Source organism: Sus scrofa, chromosome 6, assembly GCF_054392235.1.
Source record: "Sus scrofa isolate SSC_HxYL_T2T_F1_AM1 chromosome 6, Sscrofa_HxYL_maternal_Yorkshire_Landrace_v2.0, whole genome shotgun sequence".
NCBI classification, from domain to species: domain Eukaryota; kingdom Metazoa; phylum Chordata; class Mammalia; order Artiodactyla; family Suidae; genus Sus; species Sus scrofa.
Window position 1 is genome coordinate 85386357 of NC_139388.1, and position 24050 is coordinate 85410406.

At 38.7% G+C, this 24050-nt stretch overlaps 1 protein-coding gene across 2 annotated transcripts in view; it reads left to right on the plus strand.

Moving 5' to 3' along the window:
• The window catches only part of KDM1A (lysine demethylase 1A), a 68473-nt gene that overhangs the window by 28018 nt on the left and 16405 nt on the right, over positions 1-24050 (plus strand). The window contains exons 3-9 of one of the 2 annotated variants that reach the window (NM_001112687.2): positions 37-96; positions 5246-5379; positions 7998-8076; positions 8684-8776; positions 10221-10327; positions 12173-12254; positions 13448-13542. In NM_001112687.2, coding sequence (NP_001106157.2) covers positions 37-96; positions 5246-5379; positions 7998-8076; positions 8684-8776; positions 10221-10327; positions 12173-12254; positions 13448-13542 — 650 coding nt within the window. The remainder of the gene's footprint in view (positions 1-36; positions 97-5245; positions 5380-7997; positions 8077-8683; positions 8777-10220; positions 10328-12172; positions 12255-13447; positions 13543-24050) is intronic. The other variant, XM_021093200.2, reaches the window with a different exon arrangement.

The following is a 24050-nucleotide window of genomic DNA, read 5'->3' on the forward strand; positions in this document are numbered from 1 at the left end:
AGTAAGGTCCCTGAGTTCTCCTCTTTCCTTCCACAGGGCAAGCAGGAGGACTTCAAGACGACAGTTCTGGAGGGTATGGAGACGGCCAAGCATCAGGTGAGGGTGGCATTAGATGCTTGCCACTTAGTAGCAAGAGCCGCCAAGTCAGGGATTGATGCTTGCAAGTGTTTTTGGCTGTGGTACCCACATTTTAGCCAGAAGCGCAGGGGAACTTTAACCCATAGGACAGAGTATTATAATAGAAGAGAGCATAGCCAGAACAAAGGCAAGCAAAACCGTTTGAAGTCCTCAGGCCGATCTCAGCCCTCCGCTCTTCTTCATGTTTTTCAGGAGATGGCGGGTACTTTTTCTCCCCAGCAGCCTTTATAGACAGTAAACATGATATAAAATATAGACTTAGAGATCATGGGACCTTTACTACGAAATATAGTTGTATACACAGAGAGGGGAAGCCATAGGCTGAGAGCCTTTATTTAGAAAAAGAGGATGGAAGAGCATTCTAGGACTAGTCAGAGGAATTATGCTGGCAAATGACTCTTTTTGGAAATGGTTACTAAGTGGTATTAGATACAGGTTTTTTCATTAACATTACGTAGTTAATCATTTTGCAGTTTAAACATTTTTTTCTCACATGAAAATTAATCTTTTTTTTTTTTAAAAAGTCTGCTTGAAATGCTCTTTCTTGTCAGACCAAACAGATTTTAACTTATAGGAAAAAGTAAAGGGTTAAATGATTTATAGAGGTCCATCTGGAACAATTAAAGTTCGTTCCAGTAATCCAAAGTAGAATATCTGGATTCCATCCTTTGCCTCTTAAAGGATGTTATTTTGTGTTCCAGTGCTCAAAACTAGTTCATATATATATTTTGATAGACTTGGAATAGGTGTCACTTTTGGAGTTTGTCACTTTTGAGCTTGTAAGTCTACTTTAAAAATTATTTGTTTATTGCAGTTTGTGTATAGCAGGTCCAGGGAATATTTGTATTTTACTCTTGGATCAAAGATAGTTCAGTGTTATTAATACATAAATTAGTATTTGGGGACTCAGAATGTTAGAAGTAGATTTCTTTAAATGCTGTCCCAAGGGTTGGAGTTTGATAATCAGTTCATGGTTATCTTGGAGGAGTTAAAATTCTTATTCAGAGTCTGTATCTGGCAGATAAATCTTCAAGAATGTTTTTCATCAAATGATGCACAATTGGATCTTCCGTGGAACTGTTGAGGATCAGGGATAGCCTTTAGAGTTTAATCTTGAATAAATAGAGTTTTCTTGTTGCTTTCCATTTATTTTTACATGAATAATACATTTACTCTTTTACTTAAGTAAACAATATGTTGTATTGCTGAAAATAAAAGCAGACTTTCATATAAAACTGTGGTGCCAATGACTTAATATTAGCAGAATAGGAGTTTTAAGTGTTTGTAGGAATGGTAGTGGCTGTTCTGACCCCTTCAAACTCTCTTCTTCAGATCTTTGTCATGTCCAGAAGAGTGCATTTATGAGATGATCAATCAGAGTTAGAAATATGCTTATGAGCGATCAATGTTCTTCTCTTAACAAAGCCAAATGACCCTCGTGAGTATCTTAGAACCAGGATCATATCTTGACTTCTAAAATTCACATCAAGTTGGTGTTTACATCCTAAATCTTGAAAGTTAGAAGAGACCTTGAGGTCATCTTGCCCAGCTTTCTGCCTTTGAACAGGATAGTATTATATCACCCATGTTTTATCAGTTAAGTCCTGAAATACAAAGTTAAATGACTTGACCAGGGGTGTACCAAGAGTGGAGGAGTGAGAACCCAGAGGTCTTGTTTCTTATGCATAGAGTATTCCTTACATCCTCCCTCATAGAATCATTTAAAGTGTGTTACCCATAAAAAAACATAAAAAACAAACAAAACACTAAAGCATAAGAAATCACAGGGGTCTGCTCTTTTTTTTTTTTCCTTTTTCTCTTCCTTTCCCCCATTCTTTATTCTTTCTATTTTTAAACTCTTATAGGACTGAATATGGTGCATCTATAGTTTCTAATTTTAAGTAGTTTATGTGTACATCCTATTAGGCTCTTAAGCTAGAAATCTAGTTAATTTTATATACTTGAATGAACGGGGGGGAAAGGCAAGTAACTCATGGAAGGAAACCTTCTTTTCTGTTAATTGTTATGTCTCTGTAACGTTATTCTATTCAAGATACTGCCTGTGTCATATCGGAATCAGTGGGGGAAATGATTTCATGGAATAGAGGTCCTATATCCTCACTTTCCCCCTCCCTCTTTCTGCCTCTCTAATTGATGTATCCAAAAAGGTCTAAATTATTCCCTTAAATACTTAACTACTTGTGCTATGTTTTCAGGGAAAGTATGAGCCAGCTAGACTATTAGAAAGGGCAGTTCTGCTTTAGCATGACTGCATTTTGAAAGGTGATGCTGGAAATTTCCTCGTGAAGTGGTGAGAAAGAGGAACAGAGGGAAAGATTGGTATGTAGGTAGCCTTTGAGCTTTTAAAAAATTAAAATAGCATCTTTGAAACATTCTAGATTTCCAGAATACCAGATTTTGTTAAATACATACAAACATCAGAGTATAAAACTGTATTCGACGACCAAGTATAAATTGCTTCTAAATTATATGTACCATAGGTACTTTTAATAGGGGTATTATTAAAGTCAGTTGTCTTCTGTAAGGTTCTTCCCTCTACAGGAGATACTTAAGAGTTAGATTATCCAGAGTGGTCTATTAGTTCATTTCGAAAATATCTTATACAAAGAATGTTTTGATTTAGCTTCTGAACAGTTTACATTTCAAATTAACATTTATTGTTTCTTTGAAAAAAGCTTAGATTTTTTTTATCTTGCCCACTTTTCTCCTTGATTTTGATAATGATTTCCTTCTTTGAACTAATAGTCTTCATCTCTAAAAACTATAAGGAAGGCAATAATTAGTGCTTTTAGGGACCATTTTTCATTTTTAGAAGTTTTATTCATAAGAATAAGTGGGGTTTTAGAAGTTATATAAAAGATAGAGATGAAGAACAGTGTTATTCCACATAGGCATTAGTGTCATAACTTTTGGTTTAATTTCTCTTTTGTTAAACTTCTGATGTTTGATTTAAAGGTAGTTTAAAACTGTCATATGACTGATATAAATAAAATTTATTTGTTACAAATTCTCCAGATTCCCCGAAGTTAACCAAAAATATTGGATCAATTTTTGTTGATAAGAACACTTGGAATGAGGAGCCAAATATAATGTAAATTCTAATAGTTTTTTTCTGACTGTCATTGCCAGTAGTATTTTGCAGTAGGATTCATGTTCAAAGACCACTTATTAAACATACATATAGAAGACAATACAGCTAAGAAAGAAAACTACCTGTACTTAAGGCTGGGAGAGATAGGGTTTAGAGTTCATTGGTCATCTTGTTAATTGTATACAATCATGAAATATACCAAGAAGTAACCTATTAAGAGGTATTTGGTCCAAATCCTAAAGCTTGTTGGGTAGAATGCTCCTTATAAATGTGACATGTTTTAGGTCTTGGCTTTGGGGTTTTGTTTATTTATTTTGATTAGGGGGTACAGGACTAGGGGCATCAAACTGTATAGTTTTAGAAACGTTCGCATTACTGAAATCTATATTTGATAGTCAGCGTTTCTTCTTTTTGTGCCTTAACTTTATGCTTCACCCTCCACAATATGGCTTTTACTGATTATTTTTTCCTTAAGGCGTAATTAATTGTCCTGACAGTCTTTAGTTTTAGGTTGAGATTCATTAAATGTGAGGATTGGGTAGGGGGGCATCTGTGGTATGTGGAAGTTCCTGGGCCAAGGATCAAACCCAAGCCACTGCAGTGACAACACCAGATCCTTTACCTGCTGCTCCACAAGAGAACTCCAAATGGAGGATCATTGTTTCAGTTTAGTGTTGTGAATATAGTATTTGTGCCCTCATTATCTTCTGTGGATGGATGAATTTTTCTCCCTGTCTCTAGGAATAGTGTTTCTTAGTGTACAGCCCATAGGCATTTTGTTCTAGACAGTGGTTATATGTTTTTGTAGAACAGCACCTCAGTAGTTGAGCTGTAATTTTCTAAGTTATACTTTACCTGCCTTGTTTTTTACACTACCTGCCTAGTTCTTACTAATGCCTTTTCTTTAACATCACTTCCATTATCCGTGCTCCCAACTTTCTATTTTATGTGCTTTATTTTATTTTATTTTTGTCTTTTTGCCATTTCTTGGCTGCTGCGGCATATGGAGGTTCCCAGGCTAGGGGTCGAATCGGAGCTGCAGCCGCTGGATCCGAGCCACGTCTGTGACCTACACCACAGCTCACAGCAACGCCGGATCCTTAACCCACTGAGCAAAGCCAGGGACTGAACCTGCAACCTCATGGTTCCTAGTTGGATTCGTTAACCACTGAGCCACAACGGGAACTCCTGTTTTATGTGCTTTAAAATGATTAAACATGAATATCTGGTGCCTGTTTTGTTACATAATTAACTTCAATGGTATTGAAATTATGAAACTCTTTAAATTGTGCCTTGGTAGTTTCAGAAGCTGATGTTTAAGTATATATTTTTAAGATAATCTTATAAATACAACTAAAATATATGTAAATGTATTTCTAAGGGCATCTTGTAAAGTTGTACTTAACTACCAGTTTGTACAATATCAATTTAACACCAGTTTTAAGAATTACTGTTGTTATATAAGTTATATACACTGTATGTTTATGTAGTACCATATAGTATATGTAGCAATATATTTTACTTGGAATATATTGTAAAGCATTTCTAATGTTTCTGCCAGAAAAGGCGAATGCCTTGCTTTCTTTTCTCTCATCATTGTAGTCTGCTTAATTTCTTCTCACTGCTTGCCAGCACTGAATTATGAGAACTAATGGATGGTACCATTGATGAGATCATGTGGTAGTTATTCTTCGTGTTCACTATTGTAATCTTAAAAGAAGGCATGTGATTGTGTTTTTCACTCTATATCCTCTTTTCCTTTCTTGTTAGTGTATTTTTCTTTACCCTGGTTCTTTAGATTTAAAATTTATTGTATACTATCAAAGATGTTTCAGCTTTTGAGCAAATTGACAGTTTTGTGTTTTTTTTTTTTTTTAAAAAGGAAGTGAGCTCAGTCTGCATATGGGGCAAAAAAGGAGCTTGAGGCATAATCATTATCGCTACTTTTGTATTCCTTTGCACTTTTCCCAGAAGTCCTTTGCTTTTCTTTGCTAGGTGTGGAGGGTGCAGCTTTCCAGAGTAGACTTCCTCATGACCGAATGACTTCTCAAGAAGCAGCCTGTTTTCCAGATATTATCAGTGGACCACAGCAGACTCAGAAGGTTTTTCTATTCATTAGAAACCGCACAGTAAGTTTCCATGTCACCTTTTTTCCACCTAGATTTTTATGTAGAATATGGGGGGAAAGTAGAAAGAGAGGAAAGAATTTTTAAATTATCTATAATACTGTTATTCAGAGATAACCACTGTTAGAAATTAGTTGTTTTTTTCCTTTGGGTATTTTTTAAAATATATATTTAATTTTTATTTTTACAAAATTGAAATCCTACTTCCATGCATTCTTTGATCCTTTTCATTCCTCATAACCTCATAAATACATGATAAGAATTTTAAAACTTTTTTTCCCCCTCTGTGCCTGCAGCATGAAGTTCCTGGTCCAGGGGTCAACCACAGCAGCAGCCTGAACCACATCCCTAACAACGCCAGATCCTTAACCTGCTGAGCTACCAATAAACTCCTAAACGTTAAAAAAAAAAAAAAAATGCTTTAAATCCAGCATTGCCACAGCTAAGCATAGGTCAGCAGCTGCATCTTGGATTCCATCCCTGGCCCGGAAACGTCTATATATATATGCAGTGGGTATAGCCATAAAATTAAGAAAACAAAACAAAACCTTAAAAAAAAATAATCACTTTGTCTTTCTTCTTAGAATAAGAGGAAACCTTATTCTGACTGCTCATCTGGTTAAATGATCTGACAGTTGGGTCAGACTTTTAATTGTTGGGCATTTAAATGTCCATTTTTGCCTAATTTTAATGAAGCTCTGAATAGTTTTATGCATTCTTAACTCTATCTCTGGTTATTATCTCCTTATGATAGAGTTCAAGAAGGAAAACCACCTTGTCAGAAAGTAGAAACACTTTTTAAGATTTGATACCTGTTGTCAGATTGCTTCCCAGAGAGGCTGATGGAATTGACACCCTTATTAACCTGCCCTATTTTTGTGATTAAAACAATGATAATATAATCTGTGCTGCTGTAATAGGCCAAATCCATTTCATTTATTTTCCATTTCTTGATTACTTAGACTGATTGCTTTTTCATATTTATTAGTCATTTGCATTTCTTCTGTGAATTTTTCTTTCACGTCCTTTATTCATCAGACATTCTCTACGGAGTAGAGGAAGACAGAACGCTATTCAGAACATATTCATTGTACTCTGGAACGATACAGAGGAGAAGAAATTTATATTGTAATCTCATCTGTTTTGGAAATCGCTTATATGTCTTTTTAGCCACCAGTAATGTCTTTATTTTGACCATTAGATTGCAAAACTACTGCTAAATTTGGATTTTTAAATGCCATTTAGCTGTAGTACAGAATAAAGGTTCTTGGAGCTCCCATTGTGGCTCAGTGATAACGAAGCTGACTAGTATACATGAGGATGTGGGCTTGATCCCTGGCCTCACTCAGTGTCGCTGCAAGCTGCAGTGTACATCACAGATGCAGCTCGGATCCCATGTTGCTATGGCTGTGGTGTAGGCCAGCAGCTGCAGCTCTGATTCGACCCCTGTGGGAACTTCCATATGCTGCAGGTGTGACCCTAAAAAGCCGAAGGGGGGGGGGAACAGAATAAAGAGTCTTTGGTTGGAAAGGGGGGAATACACCCATGGCATTTGGAAATTCCTGGGCCAGGGATCAAACCCTTGCCACAGCAGCTACTCAAGCTGCACCATAAGGGGACTCCTAAAAGTTCTTTTTTCATGAAGAAAAATGGGGTGATTTTTTTAAAGTGAATGGAAAATTCTTAATGTGTATTTTTGAGACTGATTTTTCTTTTAATGGAATCAGCTTCTGTGCATAGCATGTCACCATTTTTCTAAGTGGATTTCAGACAAAACTGTCATTTGTTTCACTTTTTACTTGTATTTGAGTGGTAGATTTATAGTGATCTCTGTTTTCTCTGATTTTTGAAGAATTTTGTTAGCTCATCATTTTGTTTTGGTTTGGTTTGGTTGGTTGGTTGATTGGTTTTGGCTGTGCCCAAGCCATGTGAAGCTCCGGGGCCAGGGATCAAACCTGCACCACAGCAGCAAACCAAGCCACTGCAGTGACAACACCAGATCCCTAACTCAGTGCGCCACAAGAGAAGTCCCAGTTCTTTCATCTTAAGCTGCATCTTTCTTTCTCCCCTGTTCTGTCCTGCTAGGAGCCCTCTTCTACACACTTGGCTTCAATTACCGCCAATAAGCAAGCAGTTCTAAATGTTAACTCTCCTTTGAACCCCAGCTGTATATCTAGATGCCAGTCTTTTACCTCTTCTTGCCTTGAAACTAAACTCATTATCTCTTTTTTCAGTGTCCCTCATTCAGTGAATGGTATATCAACTCGTTTAGTTGTGCAAGCCAAAAACTGAGTTATCTTTTGCACCTTTCCCCCCTACAAACCTGGGTTAGATTTTGTTATCTAACCCAGGTTTAAATCCTGTTGCCCTCCCAACTATATGATCATGGCAAGTTTCTAGGTATTTTTGGTTTTTTAGATTAAATAACTCTTACCTTCTTCAGTAAGTCACTCATTTGACATGGCTTTGTGTTTCATTAGTTTCTTTGTCAGGAATACAACCCTTACTGTTTCAGTGAAAGGAAAGCCCATATTTGAGACCTTAAAGTTAAAAAGGTTAAAGTGATCAAATGGTATATATGTCTTACTTGTATGTAATACAATTCTATCATTTAAATACAGTTGCAGTTATGGTTGGATAATCCAAAGATTCAGCTGACATTTGAGGCTACTGTCCAACAATTAGAAGCACCTTACAACAGTAAGTAGTGTGTTCACTAGGACTGGTTTTGGACTAGATTGTGAAAATTGATAACTTCCTTCCAGACACTCCTTGATAATGAATTTTCATACATATTTTCATCTTATTTCACCTTGTGCTGTGCAAAAATGAGCATTGTAGAAAAACTGTTTTGTGTATTTGTAATTGTTTTTCTGATATTTTAAATTGTATTGACAGGTAAGTGAGTTCAGGAGATTGTTAATTTCTCCAGACCTGTGTTCCAGGTTTAATCCACAGACTACTTTCGTGGCATTTGGTTGGTTGGCTGGCTTTCTTATTTCCTACTTGCCACCAACAAAGTCTTGTAAAGTTTTTTTCAAAGGAATGAACTTTTAAAGGGGTTGGTTTTATCCTTCATTTTATGTGTAATGGCATGTCATTCTTAAAAATTCTTAATTTTGTGCTTCCATTTCGGACTACTGTGCAGACTAATCAGTTCTAAGAATCACTTTTCTGAAGCCATCATGTAACTTGAAGTTTATGGAAAAGATGGATAGAATAACTTCATGATGGAGAAATAGAAGAATAGTTTTCTGTTTAAAGTGCTAAAAATATAAACTTGTTTTTAAATTCATTTATTCTGTAGGTGATACTGTGCTTGTCCACCGAGTTCACAGTTATTTGGAGCGTCATGGTCTTATCAACTTCGGCATCTATAAGAGGATAAAGCCTCTCCCAAGTAAGGATCTGGCAATGAATTTCATGGTTTTAATTAGATTCCAGGAGGCTTAGCTGTTTTTTTTTTTTTTTTTTTGTCGTCTTTTTAGGGCCACACCTGCAGCATACGGAACCTCCCGGGCTAGGGCCTGAATCAGAGCTGCAGTTCCTGACCTGTACCACAGCCACAGCATCACTGGATTCCAGACACATCTGTGACCTACGCCACACCTTTATCCACTGAGCGAGGACAAGATTGGAACCCTCACCCTTATGGATACTAGTCAGCTTCTTTAACCTGAACCCACAACAGAAACACCTAACATTTTATTTTGATTTCCAAATCTGTATTTAAAGTGAAAATATTCCCAAGTTTATCTTCTTATAAGTCAGATTTAAAGTAAAATCTCTTCAAAATGTGAATTTTCTGTAATTTCTGGTGTGATAAATTCTTGGTAAATGATACTGAATTTCTACTTTAAGAAAAATCAATTTTTTAAAAAAGCTACCTGAATCAGGTGTGGCCCTAAAGAAAAAAAGAAAAATCAATTTTTAAAATTTTGTTAAAGAAAAAAGTGAAAAGTCGTTTATGAAAGCAGGAGGTTTTTTTTTTCTTTCCGTTGACCAGTTCTTTATACTACTAAAGTTTTCATTTTTATTTTTTTTTAAATGCTGTTTACCCCTTTCATGGTGTCTGGATAATGTCTGCCAGGAAGCTGAAGATAGGGTATTTTGAGAATTAATCTGTCTGTCTGTTTATTTATGATACATTTATTTATTTATTTTGTCTTTTGTCCTTTTAGGGCCACACCCGTGACATATGGAGGTTCCCGGGCTAGGGGTCTAATTGGAGCTGTAGTTGCTGGCCTATGCCAGGACCACAGCAATGCCAGATCCAAGCCATGTCTGTGACCTATAACACAGCTTACGGCAATGCCGGATCCTTAACCCACTGAATGAGGCCAAGGATGTTCATTTATAAATTTTTAACAATGAATTAAAGTATATAGTTTCAGGAGTTCCCATCATGGCTCAGTGGAAACAAATCTTACTAACATCCACAAGGACACCAGTTTGATCCCTGGCCTTGCTCAGCGGGTTAAGGATCCAGCGTTGCTGTGAGCTGTGTTGTAGGTCACAGACTCGGCTCGGATCTGGCGTGGCTGTGGCTACGGTATAGGCCAGTAGCTGCAGCTCCAATTCGACCCCAAGCCTGGCAACCTCGATAGGTCATGGGTGCAGCCCTAAAGACAAAAATACAAGTAAATAATAAAATAAAATATAGTTTCAGATATTTGCTAATTCAAATAGTTTTCATATTTTGAAAATTATTTTCAAAATATGTAAGGCATGATAACATATTGAGAACCTAGAGGTTTTCTTGATAAAAATGATAAAAACTCTTAAACCTACAACAAAGTATTTTAATTTTTTGTTTTTTTTTTTTGTTTTTTTTTTGCTTTTAGCTAAAAAGACAGGAAAGGTTATCATTATAGGTTCTGGGGTCTCAGGCTTGGCAGCAGCTCGTCAGTTACAAAGTTTTGGAATGGATGTCACACTTCTAGAAGCCAGGGTAAGAATTTTATTTGGGGTTTAGAAACCTGACCTAATGGAAATATGGTAAGCGAATTATCTATTGCAAATTGAGTCATACAAATTGAATTAAACCAAACTGATTTATGTAATATTCAAAGTATTTTGGATAGTGTTAACTACATTGGATTAAGCATTCTTGACAGTAAAACTTGAAAAGTGCTCAGGAAGTATTTGGAGTTTATAAATAGTCCATATAGCCCTTTGGTAGATTTTCAGATCATTGTTTCTTGCAGTTAACTTACAATTTGGGGGCCTTCTTGGACCTTCCTTTACAGGAGGTAGTTATTTTTAGTGGTATGACAGTGAATTGTATTCCGTTTGATAAAGAGGGAAAGGAGTTGCTTCTCAGGCAGTAGCCATCTCTTACAGCCTGGTGAAGCCAAGATACTGGCTCCTAATCAGTCCTAGAGAGAAATGGAAACTGAAGGAGGACAGGCTGATTGCACAGAGTGGGAAAAAAAAAAAAAAAAAGAATATCCCATTAGGATGTTCCTATTTGAATTGGTTTCATGAATAATTTTTGAGATTAAATTATCTTCCAGTGGTTTAAAGACCTTCCTAGATGCCTACCATTTCAAAACAAAACAAAAAAACCCTTCTTAGTGTTAGATTTAAACAATCTAAAATTTTGTAAAAGCTGTCAAAATGTTTTGTGCAATGCAGTCTAAATTGCTTTTTAAAAATTTCTATCTTTTAAAGGTTCTTTTCATATAGAGTATGGGGGAAATTTTGAAGCATTCCTGACAGTTTTACTAAAAAAAATTTTTGTTAATTCAGAAAACATTTATATACCCTCTGTGTCCTATGTACTAAGAATACAGTAAGCAATAATACAGGATCGTTAAGATTCCTACCCATGTGTACAGGTTTTTGTTTTGCTTTTTTTTCAGTTGTTTGTTTGGAGGTTACAGGGTACTCTCATGTAATCCATGACTGAAATATCATGCAGCACAGTAAGATTTCCCTATACTTGAAAATTCCTAGTCAGCAAAGATATACTTGGGCCCATTTAGAAATGAGAGATATTGGAGTTCCCGTCGTGGCACAGTGGTTAACGAATCCGACTAGGAACCATGAGGTTGCGGGTTTGGTCCCTGCACTTGCTCAGTGTGGGTTAAGGATCGGGCATTGCCGTGAGCTGTGGTATGTAGGTTGCAGACGAAGCTCGGATCCCGCGTTGCTGTGGCTCTGGCGTAGGCTGGAGACTACAGCTCCGATCAGACCCCTAGCCTGGGAACCTCCATATGCTGCGGGAGCGGCCCAAGAAATAGCAAAAAGGCAAAAAAAAAAAAAAAAAGAAATGAGAGAGATTGTCAGAAGTTCATGCTCAGTAGACACTCTGCCCCTGGGCACAGGGCTGCACTGGAGAGTCATTTGTCAGAAAAGTCATCTAAGCAATCATTCACTGCTGACTTTGACACTGAGAGAACAGGAGTCAGAACCTGATGGTGGAAAGATGGGCTTTAGTGTTGGAATTTATGAACAGATATTCCCTGTGTGAGTGGCCTTTGCTCAGCCTGTACAGTAAGTGTTATTGGGTACACTGGGGTAGAGAGCTAATAGTACCTGTAACTAAATGTGGCGGTCAGATTGTTTCCTACCTCACATCACTTAATTCTGTACCTTTTATACCTCATTCATTACCTACCACTCCCTCAAATAGTTAAACCTCATTTGCCCTTTGTGGCCATATGTACTCCTTGTAAACTCTTAATTGCACCTTTTTTTTTGAATTATAAAAGAGCCCTGAGGTGTGACCTTTCCAGGTTCTTATGGTTAAAGTAGAATTGATGACTTCAGCCATTCAATTTCTGAAAAACAGGATCGTGTGGGTGGAAGAGTTGCTACGTTTCGCAAAGGAAACTATGTAGCTGATCTTGGAGCCATGGTAGTAACAGGGCTTGGTAAGTAGTTCTTAGTTTTATGCTATAATACAAAGTCTGAGACTCATGAAATTGTTTAATATCATTTTTATTTTTTATTTTATTTTTGCTTTTTAGGGCTGCACCCGTGGCATATTGAGGTTCTCAGGTCAGGGGCCAAATCAGAGCTACAGCTGCTGGCCTACGCCACAGCTGCAGCAACACCAGATCCGAGCTGGGTCTGCGACCCACACCACAGCTTACAGCAACACTGAATCCTTAATCCACTGAGCGAGGCCAGGGATTGAACTCACAACCTTATGGTTCCTAGTCGGACTCGTTTCAGCTGTGCCGTGACGGGAACTCCTGATCTCATATTTTAAAATTGTAGGTGCAGTTTTAAAATATATTGGTTAGGATACTCTTCTTACTGTTAGAGGTGAAATAGTCTTCCTCAAAAGATTATACACATATCAATATGTGTATAATTTTAAATGTACCTAGATTTTTTACCTGGCAGATCCAATTCTTGGAAGTTATCCTAAGTAAATAGACAAGTGGATCATGTTCAGAACATTTTCAATGTGGCATAGCAGAATATTAGAAACCACAGATTTGAAGATACAGTGAGAGCCGTAGCTACTAAAATTTATGTAGCTCCACATTAACATGAAATTTTTGTCCACAATTTATTGCTAAGCCGAAAAAAGATTACAAAACAATACACATGGAGTTCCTGTTGTGGCTCAGCAGGTTAAGAATCCATCCATGAAGATGTCAGTTAGGTCCCTGGCCTCGCTCGGTGGGTTAAGATCTGGTGTTGGCCGTGAGCTGTGGTGCAGGTTGCAAGATGTGGTTTAGGTCGAAGGTGCAGGCCAGCAGCTACAGCTCCAGTTCAACCCCAGCCCTGGAGCTTCCATTATGGACTTTTTTTTTTTTTTAATTACTCAAATGAATTTATCACCATTATGGATCTTTTGTATGTATATGTCTGTAATGTTATGTACATAAAATCTAGAAGGATCTATAATGTTAACTAATTTGTAGTAATAGATGATTTTTTGCTTTCTTATTATGCTTATCTTTACATGCTTATTTTACTTTGGACTTTTTTTGGTATATAATTCACATACTCTAAACTTTGATATTTTAATATGAGTAAAAATATTTTTGCTTGAGTTTTTTTGTTCTCTTTTCATGGATATGTTGAATTTAATTGTTGGAGTTTTTTCTAGGAGGGAATCCCATGGCTGTGGTCAGCAAACAAGTAAATATGGAACTGGCCAAGATCAAGCAAAAATGCCCACTTTATGAAGCTAATGGACAAGCTGTAAGTTGAGGACATACAGAACTTTTCATAATTTCTTTGGTTCAGTTAAAAACAATTTGGGGGAAATATGTGGATGAATATTCACACATATAAATATTACTGAGGGTAGACATGATGTGACATTATTCTGATTGTTTCTTAACTCTGAGCTGTATAGAAAGGGATGACTATTTAGACTGTTATCTTTAAATATTTAATGAAGGCAGGTTAACTAGGCAGTTAATCTTTTTATTTGGCCATGGCAGCCTGTTCCAAGAGACCTGTGGAATTGACACTTGATTCCTCATTTCTTTGTTTTGTGCCTCCCATCATGTGCTTTGGCTTCATGTGTTCTTCATAATTTCAGTTTTATGTTTATAGGCTCAAATTTTTGATGGGCTAATAGCAAAATGGTAGCACTAAACCAGATGCTTACGTAGGTTAAAGAATTTGTTGATTAGAAGCATAGGAGCTTCTTATACTTAGTATGGCAGTAGCATGAAGTGATGTTCAGTGTGGGATAGTGAGTGTTTTCACAACTGTGTGATAGCTTAGACTATGTGAGTCAATCCTAATCTCTAAGGGTGAGTGAAATTCAAAAGTTTGTATCAGGGAGTTCCCCTCGTGGCTCAGCGGGAACAAATCTGACTAGCATCCATGAAGACCCAGGTTCAATGCCTGGTCTCACCCAGTGGGTTAAGGATCCGGTGTTGTTGAAAGCTGTGGTGTAGGTCACAGACATGGTTCAGATCCTGCGTGGCTGTGGCTCTGGCGTAGGCTGGCAGCTACAGCTCTAATTCCACCCCTAGCCTGGGAACCTCCATGTGCCTTGGGTGCGGCCCTCAAAAGACAAAAAAAAAAAAGTTTGTATTCAGAGGTTTTACCAACTCCCCTGTTAGTGAGTAAGGGAGTCTTACATTCTTAGTATATATACACATTATCTTCTTTATATTTAAGGAAAGGAAGTTTTAACTACTGTTACTAAAAGTGGTAAAAGATTCCAACTCTTGAATTTTGTGTGATAGTTGCCATGGTGCATCCTTACCTTTTCCTGTCTACCTTTAGGGTGTATGGGGTTCATATCAGAAGTACAGACTTTCAGGGAACACTTTGGTTCCCATCCCCATCATTCTGGATCCAAATTTCCTCCCGGGGCTTTTCTGAGGGAGAGGGAAAGGGGGCAGCCTTCTGGCAGAATAAAATAGGAAAAGATGAAGTAGAGGTTAACACAACAATTCTATAAACTTCTATTACTCTGCAAAGATCTATAAAACATATAGAGGAGTTCCCCTTGTGGCGCAACGGAAACAAATCCAACTAGGAACCATGAAGTTGCAGGTTCAATCCCTGGCCTTGCTCAGTGGGTTAAGGATCCGGCATTGCCTTGAGCTGTGGTGTAGGTCACAGACACGGTTCAGATCTGGCTTTGCTGTGGCTCTGGTGTAGGCCGGTGGCTATAGCTCCAATTAGACCCCTAGCCTGGAAACCTCCATATGCCACGGGTAAGGTCCTAAAAAGACAAAAGACAAAAAAAGAAAAAAAAAAAAGATATCAAATATATAGAAATGAATAAGACAGTGCCTGCCATATAATACCCACTGTCTGGTGGGACTTGTACACAAATAATATCTTTTTCCAACTTTTTATTATGGAAATTTTCAGACATTGCAAAAGTAGAAAGAGCACTATGATGGACTCCCATTTTTCCAGTCTCGTTTCATCTGTCCAGTCCTGTTGCGAGCAGGGGAAGTGACATGACCAGATAGATGTTTTAGGTAGATAGGCAGTAATGTAGAGAATTGAATTGAGGAAGCAGGATCTTTGAAGTAGGTGTCATGTTAGTCCTCAGAAAGTAATGGAGTCCAAATTAAAGATTATCACTGATCTTGGAGACACTCTTTTGTTCTTCAGACTTTCCTGATGTAGAGCAGGTTCATTTAGTCTTTCTGACAGTAAAAAAGTGAGGTTTATTTCCTAGTGGAGATAATCCAGAGAAATTGTCTTCTTTCTTGGTATTAGATAAGCTTTAACACCTTTTTTAAAACATTTGTTTCTAAATAATATACCAGTATTCGCTCAAGTATGGCCTGCAACCAGCTGCCAATTCATGAACTGTTGGTTACTAGTGTGGGATGAGCCTTGTGCCAGAATGTAAATAAACTACATCATTAACCACACCTGTCAGTTCAGATGAGAACTTGTTGTAGCAAGACTTTTTCCATTGAAGGAAGTAATGCATTAGTTTTCATTCTGGCATAAGCTTCTCATTTCACTGGGACCATCCCTTTGAGTAGTAAACAGTTGTCAAGCTAATGGGTGGTTTTCAGGATTTTGTTGTCATTCAACTCTGATCTTTATAAGATTTTTTCTAAGTTGGTTTGTTTGTATTTGGTGCAAATGGGTAAAGAGGATTCTTTAAACATTCTCAATTTTGGGAAGAAATTCTTTGCAGCTTTGAGTTTTGATTGCCTTAAATTAATCAAACATAATAAGACATGTTATTGTTTCTATATCTTGCTGTTCCCAGTAATCTAGCTTAGAGTAAGAGTGGACAACTCTTGACCAATAGACTGGCTTCTGGCTTGTAGGACAAGTACTAGGAGCTTAGAGCTGATTAATTTATGCTTATAATCACAGATAACGGTTCATGGCTTTAGAAATCTGGGGAATAAATCAGTCAGTTGCTTCATTCTCACATTTTGCAGGGGAAGAATCTAAAGCTCAGGCATGTGTTTGCTGAGGTCTTTTTTTGTTTTTTTCATACACTGGGCATGGCTTCAATCCCTGGGTCACAGCAGTGACCCAAGCCACAATAGTGGCAATACCAGATCCTTAGCCTACCATGCCACCAGAGAACTTCACCTGAAGTTGTTACTGTCAGTAAGTTATAGATCCAGGGTCGTTTGTCTGGTGTTCCAGCTTTAATGCCCACACTTGTTCTGTTCTGCCTGGCCGATAGTTTAGGGAAGTTGGGGGTTGGTGGGGAGTGTGCATTTCTCTCTCTCTCTTTCTTTCTTTTTCTTTCTTTCTTTCTTTCTTTCTTTCTTTCTTTCTTTCTTTCTTAGGATCACACCTGTGATATATTTAGGTTCCTAGGCTAGTGGTAGAGTCATAGCTGTAGCCTCCTGCCTACACTACAGCCATAGGATCACCAGATCCAAGCCACATCTGCAACCTACACTGCATCTTGCAGCAACGTTGGATCCTTTAACCCACTGAGCGAGGCCAGGGATTGAACCCGCATCCTTATAGATACCAGTCAGGTTCTTAACCCACTGAACCACAACAGGAGCTCCTGGGAGTGTACAGTTCTAATTGCTAGTGTAGTTGCATCAGCTCAGTCTCTTTTTTTTAATGGCTGCATGTGCAGCATATTGAAGTTCCCAGGCCAGGGATTGAATTTGACCTGCACCTTCAACCTACACTGCACCTGTGGCAACACCATATCCTTAAACCCACTGCACCAGGCCAGGGATCAAACCTGCGCCTCCACAGTGACCTGAGCTGCTGCAGTCAAATTCTTAACCCACTGCACCACAGTGGGAACTCCCTGAGTCTCCTCAAAGAGTTTTCTTTATTTGTTTGGTTTTTTTGTTTTTGTTTTTGTTTTTTTGTTTGTTTTTGTTTGTTGTTTGTTTTTTTTAGGGCCCTACTTGAGGCATATGGAGGTTCCCAGGGCTAAGGGTCCAATCGGAGTTGTAGCCGCCGGCCATAGCCACAGCAGTGCCAGATCTGAGCCGCGTCTGCAGCCTATACCACAGCTCAGACGCGGCTCACTGAGTGTGGCCAAGGATCGAACCTGCATCCTCATGGATGCTAGTTGGGTTTGTTAACTGCTGAGCCATCATGGGAACTCCTCAAAGAGTTTTCTTTTAGTAGTTATTCTAAGGGGCAAGCAAGGTCCGCCTAGAGTGACAGTATTCACTCAACCATTGATTTTTTTCTTTGGTAAGCTGTTGAACAATATTGGATGTGTTCCTCCATCCTCTGTGGACAGCCTCGTTGGAAAAGAGGGTGATTGATGGTTCTGTTGTCAGTACATAGAAATTAATTCTGTCATCCTATATAAGGCCGGCTTAACTCAGATTATTATTACTACCTTTTGTAATATTGTCTTAAGGACATGTCACCATACTGAGCCATTTTGCTGCTATAGGAAAAAAAAATCACGTAGTAAGTGGTTTTTGTTTTGCTAAACTTGTTCTTAGTCACAAGAATCCCTGAAAGAGTTTCCCTCTCTATTCTCTCTGGTCCTGCATTGGCAGCTAAGATGTCTGTTTTTGACAAGGGAAGCATATTTTATGATGAACAAGGGCTTTCCAGTTTGGTTCCAATATAGGATATCCTGATAAATAGAAGTATCTTGCAAGTGTATTAAGACAACAGAGTGGAGTTACTGTTGTGGCTCAGCAGGTTACCAACCCGACTAGTATCCATGGGGATGTGGGTTTGATCCCTGGCCTCACTCAGTGAGTTAAGGATCCGGTGTTGCCATGAGCTGTGGTGTAGGTCAAAGACGCGGCTCGGATCCCGAGTTGCTGTGGCTGTGGTGTAGGCCGGCAGCTGCAGCTCTGATTAGATCCTTAGCCTGGGAACTTCCATATGCCACAGGTGCAGCCCTAGGAAGCAAAAAAAAAAAAAAAAGCCCAGCGCTAGTAAAGCAGCTGCCCTCACATTGACAGATGGTGGAGTTATACTCTGGACTATGCTGTAATAAGCTTTAAATGGAGAAGATTGAGAAATAGGGTCATTCATACTTTAGGAGCATTTTGAGTCACCAGTGAGGGGACTGAAAACATGGATTGGTGGAGACTGGGGAAATGACTCTGAATGTTTTCTTTGTGTTCTGTGCACCAGCCAGTAACTTGGCTTTGGATTCTAGTTTTGTTTTTGGCTTTGAGTACCAAAAGAGTATCTTATTCAGATTTCTGCATTGCTATAGCATTCTGCATTGGAAAATCTTTTGTCTCCTTTTGAGTGAATGAGAGAGAGAGACTCTGTGTGTGTGTGTGTGTGTGTGTGTGTGTGTGTCCGTGTCCGTCCATTACTATCAAGCAAGATCCAAAGACTCAGTAACTACTGGAGAAACACATCTTGATTTTCTACTTGGGAATGGTCCAGCTGCTATGAGGAAGAAAGATAACACTTGAGGAGTTCCCATCATGGCTCAGAGGTAACAAACCTGACTAGTATCCATGAGGACACAGGTTCGATCCCAGACCTTGCTCAGCGGGCTAAGGATCCAGTCACAACTCGTGAGCTGTGGTTGTAGGTCACAGATGTGTCTCGGATCTGGCATTGCTGTGGCTGTGGCACAGGCTGGCAGCTGCAGCTCCAATTCAACCCCTAGCCTGGGAACTTCCATATGCCATGGGTGTGGCCCTAAAAAGACAAACAAAACAAAACAAAAAAACACTTGAAAGGTACTGGGTGCCAGACTTCTTACAAATACATTAACTAGATGTGTTCAGCACCTGTCACAGCTTAGCAAGTTTCCAGTTGTTATATTATACTTTTGATACAGGTGTCTTGGCCTTTTCAGGTTTCCTCTTTCTTTAGAAACATCTTCGGCATCTTTTTTTTTGTCTTTTGTGTTTTTAGGGCCACACCTGTGGCATACGGAGGTTCCCAGGCTAGGGGTCTGATCGGAGCTACAGCCACTGGCCTATGCCACAGCCACAGCCACAGCAGTGCCAGATCCAAGCCGTGTCTGCGACCTACACCACAGCTCATGGCAATGCTGGATCCTTAACCCCTGAGCGAGGCCAGGGATTGAACCCGAAACCTCATGGTTCCTAGTTGGATTTGTTTCTGCTGAGCCACAATGGGAACTCCCATCTTTGCTGTCTTTAAGGCAGTCTTTCTCTACTCTTTAAAATCATGACTGCCAATCTGCACTTTTTTTTTTTTTTTTTTTTTTTTTGCTTCCCTGTGGCATATGGAGCTCTCCTGGGCCAGGAATCACATCCGAGCCGCAGTCCCCAACTAAGCTGCAGCTGTGGCAACACCAGATCCTTAACCCACTGTGCTGGTCCAGGGATCGAACCTGTATCCCAGTGCTCCGAAGATGCTGCTGATCCCTTTGTACCACAGCAGGAGCTCCCCTGCTTTTTATAAATGTAAAAATCTCATGCCTTCTTTAAATGTTTTTGAAGTTGCAAAATAGTTATTTCCCCCTCAGATATAGTTAGAGTATTGAATTTGCTTTTCCAAGCTATATTAATGTATTCATTTAGTAAGAATTTACTGAGCACCTCTACCATATACTCAGAGCTGCTAGAGTGCACTCGTTAGACATGCAGTGTGTGCCTTTTCCATGTGGCTTAGTCCCTGCTCTAGGAAAGTCAGTTATTTACATCTCCTAAAAGATTCCTTATGAGGAAGGCAAAAGTCTCCATTTATAGAATCATATTACATTTTATTTGGATTAGGATGTACCCGTTGTCCTTATTCTCTCTTTAGGGTTAATAGCTTTATCTCATTTCCCTTAGCTCTTTGGGAATCTGTTTAGAAACTCTTCAGATGTAAATTTATTTTTCCAGGTTTTACCAAAGGAACTAATCTTTATTTTATCATAATTCTAGAAGTGTGTGGGGGTGGAAGAGGTGGAGATTGACCCTAGCCTCTCTTAGCCAGATTTGGACCATTAAAGCTTTTTTCAATGTGTTATTCTCCCTGAGGGAGTCTCTGGTTAACTCTCAGAACTTTGAATACCCAGAGCCTAGGTGCACTTAATTCCCATTTTGCTCTGCTGCTAGAGAACTTATGCAGACTAGAATTGAGACAGATGGGCAATATTTTTGAAGACCTAACAAGCTTCTGATGATAGAATGCAACCAGTGGTAGAACTAAGGAGAGCTGTCCTTCTTCCTTTGAGATGAATTCTTGTCAGGACCAGGGACCCTGTCCATAGAGTTGTTTGGCAGTCACACAGGCTGCCCCACGCCTGACCATGTTTAGGGATGCTCCATAAAATCTACAGGACCAAAACTATCAGGATTTTTTTATCCATTTAGAGCAGTGAATCCAAATTTTTAGTCTTGAAAGAACCATTTAGTTGGAGTCTTTCACAGAGAAATAGTTTTGTAAAGTCATAATCAAAATCTGTGTTTCAGGTGATAGCCTTTTTGTTAGATTCTTTGCTAGAAAATTATCAGAGGTCCTTTGCCAAAAGACTGCGTCTTAGTTTGTTGGTCTGTGTTCTCGCCGTGTTGTAATAATAGAAATCCAGCTACCATCAGACATGGTGCATAATCCTTGATAATCATTTGCTGATTTACTTTCTCAGGATACAGTTTAGGAATCTAGAATAGAATGGTTAGGTTAAAGTAAAATTATTGCTCTGTGTTTAGAGATTTCCAATATTTCAGCATCCTTTCATGATTATTTATGGAACTAGCAGAGTCCAAGAGTTCTCCCCAGAGGGAGAGATCTGAAACAGGTATTTAGGGTCTGCTTAGGGTAGTCGGTTGCTGAAGTTCTTGAGTATATCAACTAGAACCTATCTAACTAACAAAATTTTAGAAATGGATTCAAGATTTAAATACATCACAAACACATTTTGATTTTTGCCTGGTCATTATTTGTTTCCTAATGGACAAATATTCTATTTACTATTTTCTAAATATTTCAAGGTAAAAATTTAAAGTTAATGGAAAAAAATGTAGGTTTCTAAACTACCTCTGATCTCATTGGCAACATTCCTATAACTACTTAACTAGCAGGAAATGGATGGGGCCTGACTGGTGACTGGAGCCCCGAGTTAGAGAGGTGTACTGGAGATGCAGTCATGTCATTTGGTGTCAGTCACATGTGGCAATGATCTTTGGTTTGATGTTTGTTTGATTTTGTTGTTCTTACTGTTCTGTGTTTTTCCTTTTCTCTTTTATTGAATTTTGCTTTATTTCCTCTCTGCTTTTCTGACACCATCTCCCTTTAACACTCCACAGACCCTGCCCCCCAAACTGCCTTTGTTTTGCTCATTTCTGTGCCTTGACTTTCCCATTTTAGTCTCTGTACAGTCTGTTCCTTATTTCTCTAGTGGTTGCAGCTTCTGAGCTAACAGAATGCTTCTGTCATGCTGTGTGTTTAAAGCCTTGATTTTACTGCTGTCATACAAAACTAAACTTGACATGGCTGTTGGGCTGTTATTTACAGTTTATTTCTCTCTCTGCTGCACTGGTTAAAAGGACACTGTCAAGGTATTTTTTTTCATAATTTTTCAAATCATTTTCCTCACTGTTTACAATAACCCATTAAAAGCTTGAAACTTAAATCTTTCCCTTTCAAAGATCCTCTCCATCATACATTCACACTGGTTTGTTGTTGTAGAGTTGCGCCTATATGTTGGGCTGGTGCCATTTGAGTTTTTGTCATTAAAAGCGCATGTAAAGTCAAGTTTTTTTGTGGGGGGTGTGGGTGGACTAAAGGGGAAAGTGTGCTGAATCAGTGGGCTGCTCAGCAAACAGAGGGAAGAAACAAAAGGTCAAATTTGGTCCCTCTAACCTTGACAGTGTCCCTTTAAATATTTCTCTACCACACACCCTGGCCCCCAGTTACTGAGCCTCTGAGTGCTGCGTACTTTTTCAGTATGAACTTCCCTATGTGGCTGTCACCCTAGCTGCAAAGATTAAAGCTTGTCTAAAGCAAGCCATCCAGTTGACACTGGAAGAGCTTTAATCTGTACCATTTGCACACTTGTGTATTGGCACATTCTGCCCTATTGTAGAGACATGTGATCTGGTCCCTCTTGTTGCTATAGCATCCTCTTGCTGGCATTTTAGAAGCCGCACATAGAAACATCGCCATTTGTACTCAGGAAAAGCAGTCATTCGCGGTTTACCTGTGATCAGTTAAGATCTCATAGCTATGTAGATTTCATGTTGAAAATGTAATAATTGTTTGCTTTTTCAAGGAGAACTATATTTAGAGTTTTAGAAGTGTCTTTTGTAATTATTGCAAGAATTACACCAAGCAAAATTTCAGCATTTCTTTGAGCTGCGGCCTTGCTATGACCATCATATTAGTGAGGAAAAGTACCTGAGGAGACAGTAAATGAAATTCCTTAGTCACTCCCATCAGCTCTGATAGCTGTGTAATCAGAACAAGTAGGGATGTCGTAAGAACTCCTTTCTTTGGCTGTGGAGTTGAATGGGTCGGTCAGATGTGTTTGATCCATCAAGTCCTAGGTACCACCCTGATACGTAAATGGCACCAAGCATCCAAAGCCTGATTCATTGCCTTATTTCTCAGAATAAACCAGAAGATTCTCAGAGGGTTCTATTTCTTAGGCTAAGGAGGATTCTCTAATTCATAAAGATTTCCTTCTCTCTCCCAGGTGTGATCTTTTAGAACTTGATGTTTTAAAATATTGTTTTGATTGCGTCAGTTATCGTATCTTGTCATATTTACCATTCCGAAGGAGAATTGCAGTCCTTTTCCCTTTCTTTTTTTGGTGCAGATTGTACCTCTCATATCTTCTCATATCTTTTTGCCATACCTGCTCATCTGATAGAGTTACTTATGTGACTCATCAGTGAAAGGGCAGGGGCTAGTGCTTCAAAATCATCCATTTAATTGGGCAAAAACTAAGGAGTTTTAAATGAGAAGTAGAGTTTTACCATGATGATCTTGTCCACAGTAGTTACTTCTAATTGTAAAATATCACTCTTCCTCAGCCTTAGTGATTATTTGAACTTAACTTGCATGTTTTCTTGTTACCAATTTTAGGTTGATTACTAAGTTTTGAATCCCATTTCCCAGTTGATGCCCAGCGTATTAAATATCAGGAGATGCTTGCCTTAGATAAGCTTTTTCCTTTTCACTTTTACCATTAATTCAGCAGTAGAATTGCAGATACCATTTACTTTGGGGCTGAATAAAGCTGTAGCAGAAGGATTTGTGTCAGATGACTGATGGTATCTCTATGCAGAGGCACAGCAGGCATTAGGAGTGTGGTCTTGGAGCTTGATGATCTCCTTTGCAATCTGTCCTCTTCTTCCACAATAGTGAGCCAGACCTGGTACCTCAGTCACTCATAGTCGAAGAGCTTTGGACATTCAACTCTGAACTTAATTGGTGCTGTAAAACACTTGCTCTTTGAGAAAATTAAGATGCTGTTTTGTTCTTATTAATAGCCATGAATTTCACTTTTCTCTTTCTACTCTCTTCTGAAATTGTCATCTTTGAGGGAAAGCAGATACCTTGAGCTTCTTATTTTTTCATCTTGCCCTTATTCTGGAAAGTGCTTGGGTGTGATGACATAGTCTGTGTTCTCTAGGACTTTTCCAGTGTGTTGTCTGCATGTCAGCCCAGCTTATCTCAGTGCATGGCAGCTCCAGGGCACCTTGTGCTCCACATGACTTCACCTAGCACCACTGTGAATCCTGTGACTGTTAACAGAGGCAGAGTCCCAGCTTTGAGGGCAGAATTGTGAGAACAGGAAAATATTTGGGCCAAAACATTTCATATCTCATTCAGTGGAATTGACCACTTCATAGAAAAGACAGTTCAAATTCATTGTCCTCAGA